Below are 20,788 nucleotides of genomic sequence, written 5' to 3'. Positions count from 1 at the left end.
TGAAGCGGGTACACTAATCTATTACAAGCAGCTGATGCATTTTCAGGGTTCTGATTAAAACGGTTGCAGTGTCAACATCTCTTTAGAGGTTATTAACTCTCAGGGAGTTCTCCACACAAGCAGAAAATAATTTTTCTGGGGGCTTTCTGTATACCAACTGTGTACAGAATGCCTCCAGGTTGCCATATTGCATTGAATTTATAGAACGTTACAGCAGCTGCAGATTGAAAAGATTGATAATTTATTAACATTCAAATACAATATGGCTTCTGTAAGAATCGTATGCTATATTATTTTATTTTATTTGCTTTATTTTTTTCCACAAGAGTGGAGCTACCCATTAAGGTGTACCCATTGGAAGATTTTGCATCGTCTTCTGTGATGTGGAAAAAGTCATATTCCATGAAAAAGCCAGTTAACAAATGGTCTACAAGGTAGACTTATGCCTATTACACAAGGGCCAAATGTCAGGAGACGTTGGCCGGTTCAATAAAAACCGCCCGACATTTGGCCTGTTTGTATGTCAGCCGGTCTGACAGAAGCCAGCAGGAATCACAGTAACAGTATGGGTGCAATTCAGAGGTGATTGCCCTATAGCCCAGGTCTACTGCAGTTATATCCCTACTTCTACAGGAAATAACCAGTGTTCCTTGTAGGGTGACATATCTAAAGAGACAGTCCTACACCCTTGACCTCCAGCCGGCTAACATTGGGGCCCATCTTGCTGTTGGTGCACATATGCGTAGTCCCAAATGGGAATCTGCATGCAGCATTATAAGCTACTGGTTAAGTGTCTAATCCTTATAAGCTTAGTCTCTGATAGTAGCTAGCAACAGTCTTCTGTCAGGCGAGCATTCTGGAATACCAGCGCCGATTGGAGTGTCCTGGCGGGCGTGGGGGGGGAGATAATTTTCTTATTATCGGACTGTTAGTACAGCAGCTTGGACCAGAGCTGTCAGTTTTTTTTCCATTTAACCCGGTGGGTAGAACAGAAAAAAACTATTAGCCCTTGTACACATGATCGGAGAATCCGTCGGAATGTGTCCTATCAGACCGTGTTGTCGGATAATCCGACTGTGTGTGGTATGCATCGGACTGATTCCATCTGACCCAATTTTCCAACTTGTTGGAAATATTTTCCGACCAACTGGTTCGATCGGACATACTCCGATCATGTGTAGAGAATTTTGATCGGACAAAGTGCCACGCATGCTCAGATCAAATTCCTACATCAAAGCTATTGGCTACTAGCCTGAATGTAGTCCCGTCGTAACGAAATTACGTCATCACATTCTGAAAGATCGGATTTTTCTACAACTTAGTCCGACCGTGTGTATGCAACAGTTTCAGACAAGATCCGACGGACAAAATCCGACGGATTTGGTTGTCGAAATCTCCGACCGTGTGTACAGGGGCTAAGTGTGTACCAGGCTTAGCACTGTAGGCCTGGCGGAGGGGGTCGAGCAAGACTACACCTGGCCACCCAACCACTTGGCCAGGTGATAACAGTAATTGTGTAAAACAAACTATACCATATATAGAAGCCACAATGACCCCAACCAATAGGTGTTAACATCCACCACTGGATCAACAGTTAGGCCGCGTACACACGCGCGGACTGTTGGCCCAACTTTGTCCGTCCAACAGTTTGAGCGAACAGTCCGCTCAAACTTAGCATGGACGGACATGGCCACACACGACGGACGAACAGTTTGCTGAAACCGTGCGCGATGACGTGAACGGCACGTACGACGGGACGAAAAATACGACGTCCTATACACTGCAATGCAACCTTCCGACGTGGAAATCCTTTCTGAGCATGCGCGAGACTTAGTTGGCCGAACAAGCCTACACACGAGCGAACAGTCCGCTGAAACCTTGTTTCAGCGGACAGTTTTTCGGAATTTCCGTAAGACCTTGTTCGGCCAACTGTCCGCTGAAACTGTCCGCTGAAGCCCCACACACGAGCGGACTGTCCGCCCAAACACTGTTCAGCGGACAAGGTTGGGCGAACAGTCCGCGCGTGTGTACGCGGCCTTAGTGTATTGAAAAATTTGGGATTTCCCATAACCTTCTATCCTGATGAAAGTGGTGATCAAGACAAATAGAGAGGGTAAATCTCTTCAGCGAGGTTACACAGCAAAAACAAAGGAAAAATATTAGAAAAAAGAAAAAAAAAAGAAAACTAATACATTTGCAATACTTCCACACTTTATGCCACACTAAAAAGTTTGAGACATACTTCAAATGTATGGAGCTATGAGGTGTCTCAGACTTTAAAGTGGAAGTAAACCCTCCTATCGTTTTTAGTCAAGGAAGCTGCCATCTTGGACTCTAATAATTCTTCAACTGCCATAATGCTGCACATGTGATCAGTTATGACACCAGCCATTGGATGGTTTGAAAGTTTGGTTGAGAGCACAACCAATGTGAAAGTTAGCATTTCCGGCATGCTGGGAATGTAAAGCCGCGTACACACGGGCGGACTGTATGGCCAACTTAGTCCGTCAGACAATCCGACGGACAGTCCGTCCTACTTTCGAATGAACGGACTTGACCACACACGATGCACAAACAGTCCGTCGAAAGTTTGCGCGATGACGTGTACAGCACGTACGACGGGACTAGAAATAGGAAGTCCAATACACAGCAATGCAACCTTTCGCCGTGTAAATCCTTTCTGAGCATGCGCCATACTTAGTCCGTCGAACTAGCCTACTCACGAGCGGATTGTCTGCTGAAACCAAAGTACGACGGACAATATTACGGAAATTCCGAAATACTTAGTCTGCCAGACTGCACGCTGAAAAAGTCCGCTGAAGCCCACACACGAGCGGACTGTCCGCTGAAATGTGTTTCGACGGACTAAGTTGGCCAGACAGTCCGCCCGTGTGTACGCGGCTTAAGTGTTTTTTGAAACTGGGTTTACTCCCGCTTTAATACTACTTTGTGTCGTACTCAGGCCAATTATGAGAAGATCTCCCGAACGCTGGAAGATCAGTTGAGCGAGCTGAAGTCAAAAGAAGAGGAACACCAGAGGCAAATTAATGATATCAATGCTCAAAGAGCCCGTCTGCAAACTGAAAATGGTGAATATAATCAATGACTACTAAAACTAAATAAGAAACAAACCTTTATGTGAAAGTGCTACAAAAACATTCACAAAAATGTAAAGGTATAACCAAACAAAGGATGACATATTTGGTATTTCTGTAAGTTTTTGGTGCAGCCCGTTCCATGTTAGCTGCCTATTTTGGCTATATATGGCACCTAAATGAAAAGTTGACCATTATGTGGATTGCCCAAAAGGAAGATACAAACTAGAAAAGTACTGGTAATGTCACCTTCATTCAAAATGCTGTTTGGACACTCATCCACCCATCCATGAGAGTTCACTAAAACTGATTTACATAAACTAGCCGATAGATTTTGTTTAGTGGCCTTTTAAAGTCACCTTTTGGCAATTTGTGAGCTTCAGTGAGATTGTTATTATGTGCAGTACATTTGTGTTGGGAATTAGATGATATAAAAGGCTCAGTCACCCTCCGGAAATCACATTAACTGCCATATTGTGAACAGGTGAATATTCCCGACAACTGGAAGAAAGAGATGCTCTGATATCTCAGCTCTCTCGTGGCAAGCAGGCTTTCACCCAGCAACTTGAAGAGCTGAAGAGACAACTGGAGGAGGAGATAAAGGTATAATATATACATTAAACGCTAGAAATAACTCATCACTGCAGTCATAGAACTCAAAGTACAGTTTTGTTACCTTCCAATATATATTGAAATATGCTTGTCTGTACAGGCTAAGAATGCCCTGGCACACAGCTTACAATCTTCACGCCATGACTGCGACCTTTTGAGGGAGCAATATGAAGAGGAGCAGGAGGCAAAGTCTGAGCTTCAGCGCTCACTGTCCAAGGCCAATGGTGAAGTCGCTCAATGGAGAACAAAATATGAGACAGATGCCATTCAGCGCACAGAGGAGCTTGAGGAAGCCAAGTGAGTTACCAGTGCTTGTACTGATATCTCATATTTTTTAATATTTTGAAGTCTATTTGGTATCCTCTATATGAGAAATGTTTAGTTGCAAAAGAGATTATTAGGTCATCACTCTATATTGGAAGCTGGGACCAGAAACCACTGGCGACTTCTAAACCAAGTGGTTTCAAATTATACAGTACGACTGTTATGCCTTTTTCAATTTAGGAAGAAGTTGGCCCAGAGACTACAGGACGCTGAGGAGCAAATTGAGGCAGTGAATTCCAAGTGTGCTTCATTGGAGAAGACCAAACAGAGGCTTCAGAATGAAGTTGAGGATCTTATGGTTGATGTGGAGAGATCCAATGCTGCCTGTGCTGCCCTGGACAAGAAGCAGAAGAACTTTGATAAGGTATAGATGTAATTCTATAGCAATAACTTCACTTGAATCTCCTATCATTCCATTTGCCAACCTGTGTTTGGCTTCTTTTGTTTGGTGGGTTTTTGCATCATAATTATATTACGGTCCCTTCTATATGTGCTTCGTGATAATTGCTTTAACATAATTTTTGTATTTAATATAATTTATCATCATTTAATATTATTTAATGTTATTCATTCAATATCATCATTTATTCATGCCACATTGTATAGATCTTGGCTGACTGGAAGCAGAAATACGAGGAGACCCAAGCTGAACTAGAAGCTTCTTTGAAAGAAACCCGATCAATCAGTACTGAGCTCTTTAAGATGAAGAATGCTTATGAAGAGTCCATTGACCAGCTCGAAACCATCAAGCGGGAGAACAAGAATTTACAACGTAATAAATTAATTCTTTTTAATCAAATGTTATTTGTCTCTTGTTGCAAATATCTGTATGCATTTTATTTCCTTGACCAATCTAAGCCCTTGTACACACGGTCGGAGATTCTGACGGAATGTGTCCTATCGGAACGTTTTGACGGATATTCCGACTGTGTGTGGTCTGCATCGGACTGTTTCCATCGGAATATCCGACGGACCAACTTTTCCAACTTGCCGGTAAAATTTTCCGACAAAATGCTCCGATCGGACATACTCCGATCATGTGTAGCCTACTCCAACGGACAAAGTGCCACGCATGCTCAGATCAAATTCCTAGACCAAAGCTATTGGCTACTAGCCTAAACGTAGTCCCGTCGTAACGAAGTAACGTCATCAAATTATGTACAATCAGATTTTCCGACAAATTAGTCCGACCGTGTGTATGCAACATCACTTCCGGACCTCTTCCGGAAATTAATCCGTCTGAATTACTCCGACGGATTTGGTTGTCGGAATCTCCGACCGTGTGTACAAGGGCTTAGAGAGACCTCCTATTACTCCCATTAGTTAATTTTATATTGGCTGGCCACATCTTTTGAACTCATGAAGTCTTTTCTAAGCCCTTGTACACACGGTCGGAGAATGTGTCCTATCGGAGCGTGTTGTCGGATAATCCGACTGTGAGTGGTATGCATCGGACTGATTCCTTCGGAATATCCGTCGGACCCAATTTTCCAACTTGTTGGAAATATTTCCCGACCAACTGGGCCGATCGGACATACTCCGATCATGTGTAGAGAATTTTGATCGGACCAAGTGCCGCACATGCTCAGATCAAATTCCTACATCAAAGCTATTGGCTACTAGCCTGAACGTAGTCCCATCGTAATGAAATTACGTCATCACGTTCTGAATGATCGGATTTGTCGACAACTTAGTCCGACCGTGTGTATGCAACAGTTTCGGACAAGATCCGACGGACAAAATCCGACGGATTTGGTTGGCAGAATGTCCGACCGTGTGTACAGGGGCTAAGACTGATTTAACGTTGTTTTGTTACCTTTTTGTATCTCTTAACTTTGTGGAATCCGATGGATCACAAGGAATAAAACAATAAAAAATATTTAATTTGACCACAGAGGAGATTTCCGACCTCACTGAGCAAGTGTCAGAAAGTTCCAAGACTCTGCATGAAGTAGAAAAGGCCAAGAAGCTAATTGAGCAGGAGAGGAATGAAATCCATACTGCTCTGGAGGAGGCAGAGGTACTCAATAATAAACCTATTCATTTAACAATCTTTTGCATTGCATATGGCTGTATTGCTGTAGAATTACCTAAAACAGAGAGAATCCTAAAGGATTATTTTGTTGGTGCTTCATCAAGTGTCTTCTGCTCCCTAGGCATCCCTTGAACACGAGGAAGGGAAGATCCTCAGAATCCAGCTGGAGCTTACACAAGTCAAATCAGAAATTGACAGGAGGATTGCTGAGAAGGATGAAGAAATTGACCAGATGAAGAGGAACCATGTGCGGGTGGTGGAAACAATGCAGAGCAGCCTGGATGCTGAAATCAGAAGTAGAAATGATGCTCTGAGGGTGAAGAAGAAAATGGAAGGAGATTTAAATGAAATGGAAATACAGTTGAGTCACGCTAACCGCCAAGCTTCCGAATCTCAGAAGCAGCTGAGAAATGTCCAAGGAATGCTTAAGGTAAATTACCACAATGCAGATAAATATTTTTATTAAATTTTTTTTTTAATTGTTTTAATAAAAAGTAACTGAAGGCAAACTTCACACCTACAACTTCAAACAATATCAAATAAAACTCCAAAGTAAGCTGACCAATATAATGTGTTCCCCAGACAACTTCTCTTCAAAGGTAGAAAAAGGATATAAATAGGCTTGTGCAATTCGTTTCGTAACAAATCGAGATTCGGACGAATTTTGCATCTTTCAGACATTCGGATGCATCCGAATGTCCGAATAAAAAAATAACAAATTATAACGAATACGAAAGAAATATAACAAATGAATTCGACATGATTCGGTAATTCTTTAAAGATCTAATGAAACAAAAGGTCAGCTCAAAGTAAATCTTAGGCCGCGTACACACGGGCGGATTGTCTGCCCAACTAAGTTCGTCAGACAATCCGACAGACAGTCCGTTCAAAATTTGAATGAACGGACTTGACCACACACGATGAGCAGACAGTCCGCTGAAAGCGTGCGCGATGACGTGTACAGCACGTACGACAGGACTAGAAAAACGACGTCCTATACACTGCAATGCAACCTTCGGCCGTGTAAATCCTTTCTGAGCATGCGCCATACTTAGCCCGTCCAACTTGCCTACACACGAGCGGACTGTCCGCTGAAACCAAGTTTGGACGGACAAAACCAAGTTTGAACGGACAAAATTACGGAAATTCCGTAAGACTTTGTTCGCCAGACTGTCCGCTGAAAAAGTCTGCTGAAGCCCACACACGAGCGGATTGTCCGCTGAAACACGGTTCAGCGGACTAAGTTGGACAGACAATCCGCCCGTGTGTACGCGGCCTTAGGCTCCATGCACACTGAAGCTCAAAAAAGCTTTTTCTGGACGCCAGATTGCTGGCAGAAAACGCTGGTTAAAAAACTTGCTTTTAACAGCGTTTTGTACTAGCGTTTATGAGCGTTTATGAGCGTTAGCGTTTATGGGCGTTTTCAATAAAAATACACAGAGGACACTCCAAAAATCCCACAGTACATTCCAAACTCCCACAACGCATTGAAAAAATAGAATGCCGAACACTAATTAACACGCGTTTATGAGCGTTTATAAGCGTTTATGAGCGTTTATCAGCGTTTGTCGTTTTTTGGCGGTGAAAAACGGCACTTTGAACGCGAATTTCTGGCGTTCAGAAAAAAGCCCATAAACTCCACTGCTCATTAAAGCTGAAAAACGTCCATGTGTGCATGGACACATAGGCTAACATAGAGTGGAGTTTATGGGCTTTTAAAAAAAACGCCCAAACTCCAATAAACTGCAGTTTATGAGCTCCAGTGTGCATGGAGCCTTATAGTCCAATCAGCTAATTAATTTTGTGCCGGAGGTTGGATTACTGGCAAAGTGCATTACTGAGAACTGAGTGAGAAGGGTGATGTATTGTATTTGAGCCATAGGAGAAGAGACGTTGTCATTGTATGTGTTAAAAGATTCAATAAACAAACGACTTTCCAAACTACGAATCATTATCACGAATGTCTATACATAGATAAATAGCGAATTTCAACGAATACGAACGAATGAATTTGATACCCTACGAATAATAATGAATTATCCGAAAATGTATTAACGTGACATAACGAATATAACAGAACGAAATTATGTATTTTTTACGAATGACAACGAACCAAAACTAAACAAAATTTTCCGTTGTGCACAAGTCTAGATATAAATTAAAAAATGTGAAAATATTGCAGCCAAAGAATATAGCATGATGCATGTCTATAGAGGAATTTGTTTCTAGCAGCCCGGACACCAAGTCTGGACAGCGTAAATCCTTTGCTTGACCAGCCAGGGCCCCAAAACTGAACAACCTGAACCTCAAGCCTTTATTACACTGATCAGAACAGTAGCTGTTCATTTACATTATTGTGCACAAAGGCAGGGCAACTTAACCATCTAGATTTTATAGGACAACTATCAAATGTAATACTGTTTTCTTTTAACAAGAAATGGATAAGCGCATGATCATTGAACGCTTGGAGTGCCTATTAATCAGACAACCCAATCAATAGGATTAAAGTGTCAAGAAAATAACATTACCAAAGATTTAAATTTGGTACATGACCATGCAAACAACTTTATTTTTCTTTGCAATTGTTTTCACCAGGATGTCCAAATCCACTTGGATGACTCCTTGAGGACAAGTGACGATCTTAAAGAGCAGTTGGCCATGGTTGAGCGCAGAGCCAACCTGATGCAGGCAGAGGTTGAAGAAATAAGAGCAGCTCTGGAGCAGACTGAGAGGAGCAGGAAGGTGGCCGAGCAAGAGTTGTTGGATGCAAGCGAACGTGTCCAACTTCTGCACTCACAGGTGACTATTACCCATATGCAAGCCAAACATTAGCCTTGACTGGAACAAGCAGCCGATTAACAACATGTACACATTTTGACAATTCTGTTCTTTTTTTTTAGAACACAAGTTTGATTAACACTAAGAAGAAGAATGAGACTGACATTGCTCAGCTCCAGACTGAGGTTGAGGAAGCCATTCAAGAAGCTCGCAATGCAGAAGAAAAGGCCAAGAAGGCCATCACTGATGTAAGTTCATGTGTTTTCTTGAGTACTGTCTTTATTTTGTCTTTGCATTTTATTCTGCTCCTTCTAATGCTCCGTACACACGAGCGAAAAGTCCGGCGTTTGCTAGCGCGATGACGTACAGCACGTACGACGGGACTAGAAAAAGGAAGTTCAATAGCCAGTAGCCAATAGCTTCCTTTTTCGTACTTGCTTCTGAGCATGCGTCATTCTTAGTCCACCGTACTAGCACACTGATGAACGTATTGTCCACTGAAACCCAAGTCCGGCGGAAAGATTGGAGTGCAAAAATACTTTCTTAGTCCGCCGGACTTCACGCTGGAAAAGTCCGCTGAAGCCCACACACGATCGAATTGTCCGCTGAAATGCGTTTCAGCGGACTAAGTACGCCGGACAATCTGAACGTGTGGACGTGGCATAAGAATGAAAAGCAGAGGGGAAAAAAAGAAAGCACTGAGTGATGCAATGTTAAAAAAAATAAATAAATATGCAATTGTGAAAGTTCAGAAACCATTTCAAGCCTGTAAGCTTTTCATATGGAAATTCTAGTGTTTGCCACAAACCCACTAGAAAACAATAGAATGTATTTATACTCACCTATAACTTGTGCTACAAATGTTGACTCTTTATTACTTGAAGAGCATTACACTGATATAAAATAACAAAATAAATGTGTATTTTCTCCATCAATATGTTTATATATTAATATGTTTTGGTGACCTGGACTACCATCTACTGTGACCACTGCAGACACTAAAGAGGAAGTAAACTCTCCCACTCTGATGCTTCTTTTCATTTAGTCCATTACAATAAGTAATTATCAGACTATAGCCACTGTAATCCAGCCCAAATTGCATATTACTTACTGTTTAAAGAAACTTTAAAAAAACTTGTTTCCTGGGGTTAGGCAGTGCCATCTTAAGTATTGTTTTCTGAGTCCACAGTGGAGTGTATTTCCGCCCTTACATTGAGCACTTCCTGTACTGTTAACCAAGCCTCCTTCTCAATCCAACATTTCTATGGCAACCCTGCTTCGCTGTTCATAGCTTACTTGTTTATTTCATAGTATTTACTTGTGCCGATGTCTAATGTTTCCCTTTGTCAGACTTATCAGCTTCAGCTGATAAGACTGCAGTAATGGCCAGGTTTAGAGTGTATGTGAGGTCACATGGTGTGTAGGAGGAAGCTCTGAGTGATTAGCAGAGTTCAGTGGTGTGCCGTAGGAAGTCCTGATAACAGATAGATAAGACATAGAGAGTGTGCCTTAAATCAGGGGAGATCTGGGCATGCTCAGTGACTTCATTCTATAGAACAACAAGGATTACAACAATACTAAGCAAGTAAGGAGATATCTACAAGCAGTGTTCATTAGGGTTTTTTATGCTGATTTACATGGGACAAAGTTGTGGCGGAAGGGGTTACAACCACTTTAAGTATTGCTTTGTACGCAGGCTGCCATGATGGCTGAAGAGCTGAAGAAGGAGCAGGACACCAGTGCTCACCTTGAGAGGATGAAGAAGAACCTTGACCAGACTGTGAAGGACCTTCAACTTCGTTTGGATGAAGCTGAACAACTGGCTCTTAAAGGGGGAAAGAAGCAGATCCAGAAACTGGAGGCCAGGGTGTGTATAGAGAACTTCCTGAAACTATGGACAGGACCAACCCAGCCTTTGGCCTTCACTGACATTGGTCTCTGTCTGCTTTCAGGTGAGGGAACTTGAAAATGAACTGGATTCAGAACAGAAACGCAGCTCTGATGCCATAAAGGGTGTCCGTAAATATGAGAGGAGGGTCAAGGAGCTCTCATACCAGGTCAGTATTTTTTTTCTCAGGTTAAAGTCCAGATTATTGGAACTACACTGTTTGTTACAAGTTAAAAGTTTTTCGTTTTTTTTTACATTTTGACTTTATAGAAAGTTTGAGTTGCAATAATGCAGACCGAAACAGCTTAATTTCAAAGGCAATATAAGAACTTAAAGTAAAAAGCCATTTATAATAAGATCTTCTCAACCAACAACCTTTTGTTGCTCTTCATTGCAGGCTGAAGAAGATAAGAAGAACGTTTTCAGGCTCCAAGATCTGGTTGATAAACTACAACTGAAAGTCAAAGCTTACAAGAGACAGACTGAGGAAATTGTGAGTGCAATGGATTTGGAAAGCTGCATATCTAATAGGCCAACACTTTGGCCGGAGATCTAATGTGTATTTTAAGCTTTGAATAAAGTGGAGAGGGTTTAGAACTCCTGCCAGGAATATATTGATGCATGTTTCCCCATTTGAGATTGTCTATTATTATGACTTAAATGACGATCAGATCACATTTTATGGCAAATTACAGCAGAAAACGAATTAATTCCAAGGGGGTCACATTCTTGTTCTTGCCGCTGTAGATAACCTGTTGGGTTACAGGTTCTACCCAGAGCCCTACTCTATAGAAACAATGTTATCCATTCACTACACTGAAGATGGCCAATAGTATAAATGTGTCATGGTTATGCAGTGATCTTCCTGTTTGCTTACCTCCCCTCATGTGTTCAGACTAAGAGGCAAGCTACTTCCACCTGGTGGTTTTTATAACCTCTACTCTAAGCATGGTTCCACCCCAGGCCCTATCAGGGAACCTTATATTAACCTGTGCACTGCAAGCCAACAGTGCTGATCAACCATTGTGTATTCCTTTGTGTGTTTAGCTTCCTGTTACCTGCCGTGTGCTCTTCTGTTGTTCCGTTACCGACTTTGGCGTGTCTTTGACTATCCCTGTTTGCCTGTGATCCTCACCTTTTGGCGTGTCCCTGACTATTCCTGTCTGCTTGTGGCCCCGACCTTGGCTTTGTCCCTCACCATCCCTATCCTCCTGTTGCCTACTGTGGGTGTGAGCTGGGGGAGCCTGGGGGTCGCGACCTGGAGCCAGTTGCAGCCAAGTCCATCCTCACCACTCGAGGCTCTGGTGAACACCTGCTGGCTCTTAGACTCCGCGCCCCAGGGAATCTTACGCGGTGGGACCTGTCTCCCATCCGCAGCAGTCAGCCGTAGAGTCCACAACCTTGTGGTGCACTCCTGATCCCTACGGTGTGCATCTGTCACCTCGCCTTAAGGTGACCTGACAAAATGGCTCCTAAAGCTGTTTTTGTTTTATAAACGAGAATTTCTTCATTTGGCCAAAGGGGCACAGAAAGCAATGCTTTGCATGGTTTGCCCACTATCCTGAAATGAGGGCAAAAAATCGGGCTGTTACCGATTAAAATTTTCGTGTTCGATTAATCGATTTATTTTAAATCGATTATTCGACTAATTTCGATTAATTATAACGCACATACAGATCCAACTACTTTTAGCTGATCTCCTTGCATTGCAGCTCTGCATTACTCAGTGGTAAATGTGGTATACACTATATACAATCACCCGACACTAGTTAGTTTCCACAATCCATGACTTAACTTCACAGTTCACACAAATCAGTTTTAAATTCAAACTGTAGCAATGACGTAAGTCATTTTTTTCCCACAGTAGCGTGACAATCCCTCCACCTCCGGTCTAACTAATCGCTCTTACCTTATGGCATGGACCCCTGTGCAAACAGGTGGTCATGGAAGCGGTTATCAAAAGGGTTAACACGGACCATAAACTTCTCTCACGTCCACTTAGATCTCAGCAAGGACGCCAGGTCATGGGTAGAAAGAAAAGATCTAAGTGCTCACCGCTTAAGTATAAGATTTCATTTTTGTGTTCAAACACAAACTACTCACATAAAGATGATAAAAACACAGCATGTAAAGCCGACAAGCGCGTTAGTTCCGTAGGGCAGCAGCAGGTGACGTCATGCGTAGCTCCTCCCCCGTACGCATTACGTTCAGTCAGAACTTTGATGTCACCAGACTCCTCCCCCCTTCCCTTCGTTAGCAGTCGGAGGCACTTGGGGAAGGGGGGAGGATTCCAGTGACGTTGATGTCCGTGACGTCACCGGATCTCCGACGGAACTCCCTGAAGACCTGGAAGCCGGCGGAGAGGTGAGTACCGATCAAAAGAATTAATCGATTAATCGAGGAATTAATCTTTAATTTCCACAGCCCTAGAAAAAAAACCTTGTTTTTTTAGGATTTGTGACAGAAGACATGTTGATACATTCTATTTTAGGAAAGCGTTGCTGCGCTTGCTATACACAGTTTTGCCATGTAATGCTGCAGCCTTATATCTGTATAAGAGCTTATATTTTAATTATTTGAAGATAATAGTACATTAATAGTGTCATTTTGCAAAATGCAGTCAAGTCAGCCATGATTATTTAATTTTATAACCCAACACCAGTGTGTTGAACCACATTCTCCTTCCTTGACAGACTCTGTCTGTCTCTGCCCCACCCCACCCACCCCACAGGTTCATAATGAAGCTGTCACACTCTCCAAACACCCAAGTTATTTGTTTATTCCACATTACTGAAAATGCCCCGTACTGTGATGGTTTTGACAGTTGGACTGAACTGTACCATGTTAGTTTAACAGTAACTATGCAAAGCTAGAATTTGTGGTGGAGTTGACCATTAAGGCTTAGCAATGGCTAGTGCTCAATGGCTGATCTTTTCTTCTGCTCTTTTGTCAAACCTTAGGAGGAGCAATCCAATGTTAACCTGTCCAAGTACCGCAAGATCCAGCATGAGCTGGAGGAGGCTGAAGAACGTGCTGACATTGCTGAGTCCCAGGTCAACAAGCTTCGGGTTAAAACACGAGATGTCATCAAGACCACCAAGAGCGAGGAATGAGGGAGTGACTGAGCCTCAAGGTGAACAAAGACAAGCACATAATGTGAAATCTTTCTCACTTTGTCATTAAATGATGTTGTCTTAAATTTACAGTGTTAATAAACTTTAGACCTTTGCAAATGCTCGGCAGTGTCAGTGTCTACCTTACCTGCATGTGACTCAGAAGCTGGTACTCAATGTAAAGGAAATCGGGGTTTCTGAAAGTAAAACCTTTGGTTTAGATCCCTTGATATAATCTATAAGATATTGGTGTAATTAATATAGTCATTTGGTGCAGAGGCGTAAGTAAAACCTTCGGGGCCTCGGTCAAAGAAGTCATGAAGGGTCCCCCTAGCCCCCGACCAGGGCCCTTGCTACTGATCCCCTGGCCCTTTACTCCCATAGTGGGACTATTTATTACATCTTACTATCTCCGGATGACGGGCCCCTGCTTTCACCAACTCTTGGCATTGTTGACCTCCTATATTAACCACTTCCCGACCGGTGCACGCCGAAGTACGTCGGCAGAATGGCACGGGCAGGCAAATTGGCGTACAGGGCATTAGAGGAAGAGATCCAGAGGACCAAAAGAAAAAGGGCCAAAGAAAGTGATCCAGAATAGGAAGTCCAGAGGTACAGTTGCAGTAGGCCACCTTCGTGCCATGTTGGGGTCCCCCCATGGTGGAAGAATGCCAGATCCCAGTCACAAGTGCGACCTTGGTAATTTCTCCACTGGTGTCAGCAGTTTTTTGTAGTTTTTGTTTTTATAATTTATTACCAATTATTTTTTTTTACAATTTTATTTTTTTATTTTTATTTTTACATTTTTTTTAGAACTTTGGTGAAATATTTCACTTTTGGGACGCAGAAAGGGATGGAGGACAAATTCATCAGTCGATTTCTCTGCAGCCTCGGCTGCACAGAATTAATGAACAGGAATAGCTCTGTACAGAGCTCCCCATTTATTCATAAACTGAGCTATGAATGAATAAAAAAAAAAGGAAAAATTTGATCAGTATGGATCACTGACGCTATTCATTAAAACAAAGAAGGGTCCGGTAAATGACACATTTACCGGCTTCTTCTCCACTCTCTATGCTGACAGATCCCCCGCTGCAGCTGGCTGGAGGTGGGAGGGGGAAACCTGGCAGCGCTGTGTGGGGGGAGGGGGGCCGGGAAGGACACAGAAGCCCAGGGGCAGAAGAACAGGCATAGGGAGACCACAGGAGCGGCATGTGGAGGAGCCGATGCCCTCCATTTCCCTCCTGTAGTTGCTTAATATCTGCAGGAGGCAGAGGAGGGTTCAGTGGCTGCACCGAGGAATCAGTTCCTTTACATGCCGCCGCCCCCGCCACTCTCCTATTTAAGCAGGAGGTAGGGTCGCAGTGGCGACCACTGTGACCCCTGTATGTACGCCCCTGATTTGGTGCCTGTGCTTGCCTTTCTATACGATCATGGGCAGACATGCTGTGTCCACGTCCTGCCACATAGCAATAACACCACATGGAAAAGGCATGGCCATTATTTTTATTTTTTTTGGTTGATTCACATGTGTATGACTATAAGTGATATGGGTACACTGCGAGAAGCTGTTTTTTGTTCACAGAAAGAGGTTGTGGTATTCATCTTCAAATACTTACTGACAAGTGTCTTCTACATAAATATAGCGTGTACAATTGCGACTTAAGTCATATGGTAATTGAAAATCTGCTCTCCCCCTGGGGTTATTTTACCCCTCTTACTGTAAACTTTTTTTTACATGAGGCTGTTTAATATTGTTTTGATGTTCTGTCCAGGTATGGACATGAAGATGGGGGTATTTCACAGGAAAGTAGAAGAGGATGGGGAGGGGATGACCAGGAGCATATCTTGAGAGACACTGGAGAAATATGTCAAGGCTCCAGAAGTGCTCAGAGTGTTCAGATAGCTGGTCAATGATCAGTCATCCCTGGAAGATATCTTAAGAAGCTTGGGAAAAATGCCTCAAAGCTCTGGAGTTGTCCAGAGTATCCAGAGAGCTGGTCAATTGTCAATGATAAGACACTCTTGGAGGATATCTAAAGAGGCTTTGGATAAATACCTAAACACTCCTGAGGTTTTAGAGTTTCAATAGGGGTTCTAATCCCTCTCCTCTCTATCAAAAATGAAAAAAAGTTTTGCCTTTAGTTATACTTTAAGAAACTTTGGAGAAATACCTTAAAGCTCTAGAGGTGTCCAGAGTATCCAGAGAGCTGGTCGATTATCAGACACTTCGGGAGGATATCTAAAGAAGCTTAGAAGAATAGCTCAAAGCTCTTGAGGTGTCCAGAATATCCAGAGAGCTGGTCAATTATCTGACACTCTTATGCCGCGTACACAAGGTTGGACTTTCCGATGGAAAATGTTCGATGGGAGCTTTTTGTCGGAAATTCTGACCATGTGTAGACTCCATCGGACATTTTCCATCGGAATTTCCGACACACAAAATTTGAGATCTGGATCTCAAAATTTCCGACAACAAAATCCGTTGTGGGAAATTCCGACCATGTGTACATAATTCCGACGCACAAAGTTCTACGCATGCACGGAATCAAGCAGAAAAGTCACACTGGCTATTGAACTTAAATTTTCTTGGCTCGTCGTACGTCACCACATTCTTGATGTTCGGAATTTCCGACAACATTGTGTGACCGTGTGTATTCAAGACAAGTTTTAGCCAACATCCGTGGGAAAAAAAAAACATGGATTTTGTTGTCAGAATGTCCGATCGTGTGTACGTGGCCTAAGAGGATATCTCAAGAAGCTTTACCGAAATACCTCAAAATTTCAAAGGTGTCCAGAGTATCCAGAGAGCTGGTCAACGATCAGACACCTCTGAAGGATATCTTTTGAAGAATAACTCAAAGCTCTTGAGGTGTCCAGAGTATCCAGAGAGCTGGTCAATGATCAGACACCCCTGAAGGATATCTTTTGAAGAATAACTCAAAGCTCTTGAGGTGTCCAGAGTATCCAGAGAGCTGGTCAATGATCAGACACCTCTGAAGGATATCTTTTGAACAATAACTCAAAGCTCTTGAGGTCTCCAGAGTATCCAGAGAGCTGGTCAATGATCAGACACCTCTGAAGGATATCTTTTGAAGAATAACTCAAAGCTCTTGAGGTGTCCAGAGTATCCAGAGAGCTGGTCAATTATCAGGAACTCCTGGAGGATATCTAAAGAGGCTGTGGAAAAATACTTCAAAGCTCTGGAGATTTCCAGAGAGCGGCATAAAATTCTTAGATTTACGATCCGGTGGGCGTGAAGAAGAACCAGTCAGGAGAGTTGAAGCTTCTTCTTTAGACCTTCTGCAAGGGGATCCATAATTTTTGGTATTTTTTTATGCTTATTTTTTTTTAAGAAAACATGTATGCCTACTGATAGTGTTAAAATGATCCTGTTTGAAGCTCATACATAATTACTCCTCCATAAGAAAAGGCTAGTAGTGAACAAGCACGTTGAGTTCGTGTGAAACGCGTCTACCTTGCATTCTGTGTATCCTGTTTACCTCTGGCAAATGTGAATAAAGGATTTTTCTTTATTCAAGCTTCTGGTGGTGTGTGGCTGTTTTTCTTCCATACATGAGAAAAGGCTACCTCCATTGCTGAAAGACCATGATTGGGGTTCCTGTGTGAGAGCACTGCAGGAGATGTTGGCACTATATAAATTTAGAGTAATAATAGAAAATCAAGTCTGAGTTTTCATGATCATCTCTGGGCTCAGAGGCGATGGAAGATTGCAATGTGTATTTGAGAACCATAGAGGTGGACATATCATTGGTCTTCAAGGCCAGGAAGGAATGACAAGTCAAGTACATTATATTTAAAAAAATGCAATGAAATTAATTTATATTGATATTATAATTATTATTGCTTATGATATTTAGTCACCAGCTTACCAGAGAAGATCGAAAAGAGCTTACGATTTACCATCTCGAAAATAAAGTGAGATTTTGGTCATCGCCCCTCCGTGTCTCGTCCTTTTAATACAAGGATGATTTCAGCAGCTCAGAATGGTCTCCTCCAGCTTGGATGACCGTGTGTGGCAGCCGGCAGGTCAAGGAATATTTCATTACAAGACCGGGGGTGACAAATATCTTGCTATAAGTAGAAGCTGGGACCCAACCAGAGATGTTTGCATGTCACTCACTTATTGACCTTTATAGCAACAACGTTCTTCAAAGTGCACAAACCGAATGATGAGCATGAATATGTGTACAAATAGGAAGAGATTTCAATTCATCTTTGAGCTCAATTCGCCAAAATTTAACACAATGGGAAAAAAAGATCCTTATTTTTAAAATACGGAGCGCCATTTCCAGCCAATGAGATTAAACAAATAACAGACTCATGGCTGAAAATAAAGATCCTTATCCTTGCATTAAAGTTTATTGTACTGAGTGTTATACATCATAAATATTATAATGACAGTTGTTTTTTTTTTTTTTTTAATTAGTCATATGTAATCGGAAACTGTAACTGTCAGTTTTCAGTATTAATAAGACTTGCTACAATCTTGTTACAGTATAACGTGTAGATGTCCTTCCTCGTAAAGAAAGACAGTTCATGAAGCAGTTCATCAGTGTCAGAATGTGGGCTACACTGTAGCAATATATCATACTGGGATTAGCCATGTTACATTATGATCTGCACAGTCCAGGCACAGATCAGTTGGAGCCCTAAGCACCTCTCTGATATAGAGTACATTACAATAGGAGGACAGATAGCCCACTGATTTTCCACAGCTGATCGCTCTGCAATGGTGGCATGAATATGCAAGTGATTTTGTTTTATCATTCATGACCTACAACACTGTGAGCTTGCTTTACCCAGTCTGATCCAGACACATAAGGGGAGATCTACTAAAACTGATGCACAAAAGAACATTCTGCCTATATGGGCAGTGTCCGCTTAATGTCTTCGGTTTAGCTCCTCCATAGCTCACCCTAGATCAGTGATGGTGAACCTCGGATGTTTTGGAACTACATTTCCCATGATGCTCATCTACACTGCAGAGTGCATGAGAATCATGGGAAATGTAGTTCCAAAACATCTGGGTTGCCAAGGTTTCGCCATCACTGTCCTAGACAGATTATTGCAAATGTAAATTCAATTATTGTGATATGGTTCAAATAGTTGATTGTGCGTGTTGGCTTAGAGCTTTCCTTACGATTGTGCTTTTGCCCAGGCATGTACTGGCCATTGGGACTCCCGGGAGTTTCCCGGTGGGCCGATGGCTCAGTGGGCCACTCTGATGTAAGGGGGTGGTGATGGGACACTCTGACATAAGGGGGCTGGTGATGGGACACTCTGATGTAAAGGGGTGGTTATGGTACACTCTGATGTAAGGGGGCTGGTGATGGGACACTCTGATGTAAGGGGGCTGGTGATGGGACACTCTGATGTAAGGGGGCTGGTGATGGGACACTCTGATGTAAGGGGGCTGGTGATGGGACACTCTGATGTAAGGGGGCTGGTGATGGGACACTCTGATGTAAGGGAGTGCTGATGGGACACTCTGATGTAAGGGGGCTGGTGATGGGACACTCTGATGTAAGGGGGCTGGTGATGGGACACTCTGATGTAAGGGGGCTGGTGATGGGACACTCTGATGTAAGGGGGCTGGTGATGGGACACTCTGATGTAAGGGAGTGCTGATGGGACACTCAAAATGTAAGTGGGCCGGTCTGGATGAAGTCCAGGGCCAAATTTCTGTCCCAGTGCAGCCCTGCTTTTGCCTTACAATGATTGATCTATAGTAAAACCTTGGTTTGAGAGTAACTTGCTTTGAGAGTGTTTTGCAAGACATGCAAAATATTTTAATACATTTTGACTTGATATACAAGCGATGTCTTAATATAAGAGTAGCGTCAAGTCACAACTGAGTATAAAAAGAGAAGAGAGGCACCTCTAAGTATAGCAATATGGTTACAATTAATGAAGGTACAACATTTAGCAACATATTGCTACACTTAGAGGCGCCTCTCTTCTCTTTTATACTCTGTAGCTCCTGCTGGATTTTTACTTCTTATGCCCCATACATACGGTCGGAAATTACGATCATGTGTGGGCTCTATCGGACTTTTTCCTGGATCTAAAATTTTCCGACAACAAAATCTGATTGGACTTTTTCCGATGGTGTGTAGAGAATTCTGATGGATAAAGTGCCACGCATGCTCAGAATAAATTACGTGAAGCTATTGGCTACTGGCCTCTTTATAGTCCTGCTGTACGTGATTTACATCACCTCGTTCTGAACGATCGGATTTTCCGACAACTTTGTGCGACCGTGTGTATGCAACACAAGTTTTGGCCAAAATCCGTCAGAAAAAATCTAACGGATTTTGTAGTCGGAATGTCCGACCGTGTGTACAGGGCATTTCTGCTCATTTACTAAGCTCTGGAGCAACTGCTCTTTCTGAATGCAATAGCACTTTGCCCTTGTGGATGGACATTTTATGGTTACACAACCTGGTCTCATTGCTATAATCTTTTTATATGGACTATAAATTGGAGGACCTATGAATAAATGGTTGTGGAACGAATCATTTGAGTTTCCATTATTTCTTATGGGGAAATTTGCTTTGATATACAAGTGCCTTGGATTACAAGCATGTTTCTGGAACAAATTATGCTCACAATCCAAGGTTTTACTGTACACCAAATTAATATTCTTATCTAGTTAATTTTGAGTACATTTCTGATTTTTCTTATATCACGCCAACAAATAGTCGCCTTATGACACGTTATTTTTTTACTATTTGCTTTTTTTTACTATTTGTTACTCCATTTTATTGTAACCTGAGACAAGGGTCTGTTGCACAATATTCATTGTTTGACGCTTGGATAGGCTTGATGAATATTTGTAACGCTATATACCTTAGACCCCTCTCACACTGGGGCTGCAGCAGCGCTAAAGCACCACTCGTATTAGCGCCACTTTAGCGTT

The 20,788-nt window shown here is 42.4% G+C and overlaps 1 protein-coding gene across 1 annotated transcript in view; it reads left to right on the top strand.

Annotated features, from left to right (window-relative positions):
* LOC143934966 (uncharacterized) overlaps positions 1-20,788 on the top strand; it is a 131,428-nt gene that overhangs the window by 66,357 nt on the left and 44,283 nt on the right. Inside the window, 13 exon segments of the mRNA XM_077458511.1 lie at positions 2,963-3,089; positions 3,580-3,698; positions 3,808-4,004; positions 4,212-4,395; positions 4,638-4,803; positions 5,927-6,051; positions 6,188-6,496; positions 8,662-8,865; positions 8,967-9,092; positions 10,541-10,711; positions 10,797-10,901; positions 11,130-11,225; positions 13,693-13,841. Coding sequence (XP_077314637.1) covers positions 2,963-3,089; positions 3,580-3,698; positions 3,808-4,004; positions 4,212-4,395; positions 4,638-4,803; positions 5,927-6,051; positions 6,188-6,496; positions 8,662-8,865; positions 8,967-9,092; positions 10,541-10,711; positions 10,797-10,901; positions 11,130-11,225; positions 13,693-13,841 — 2,078 coding nt within the window.

This window comes from Lithobates pipiens, unplaced genomic scaffold, assembly GCF_037356315.1.
Source record: "Lithobates pipiens isolate NorthernLeopardFrog02 unplaced genomic scaffold, aLitPip1_a1.2 Scaffold_28, whole genome shotgun sequence".
NCBI classification, from domain to species: Eukaryota; Metazoa; Chordata; class Amphibia; order Anura; family Ranidae; genus Lithobates; species Lithobates pipiens.
Note: the sequence above shows the minus strand (reverse complement) of the source record. Positions and strands in the feature narration are given on the sequence as shown.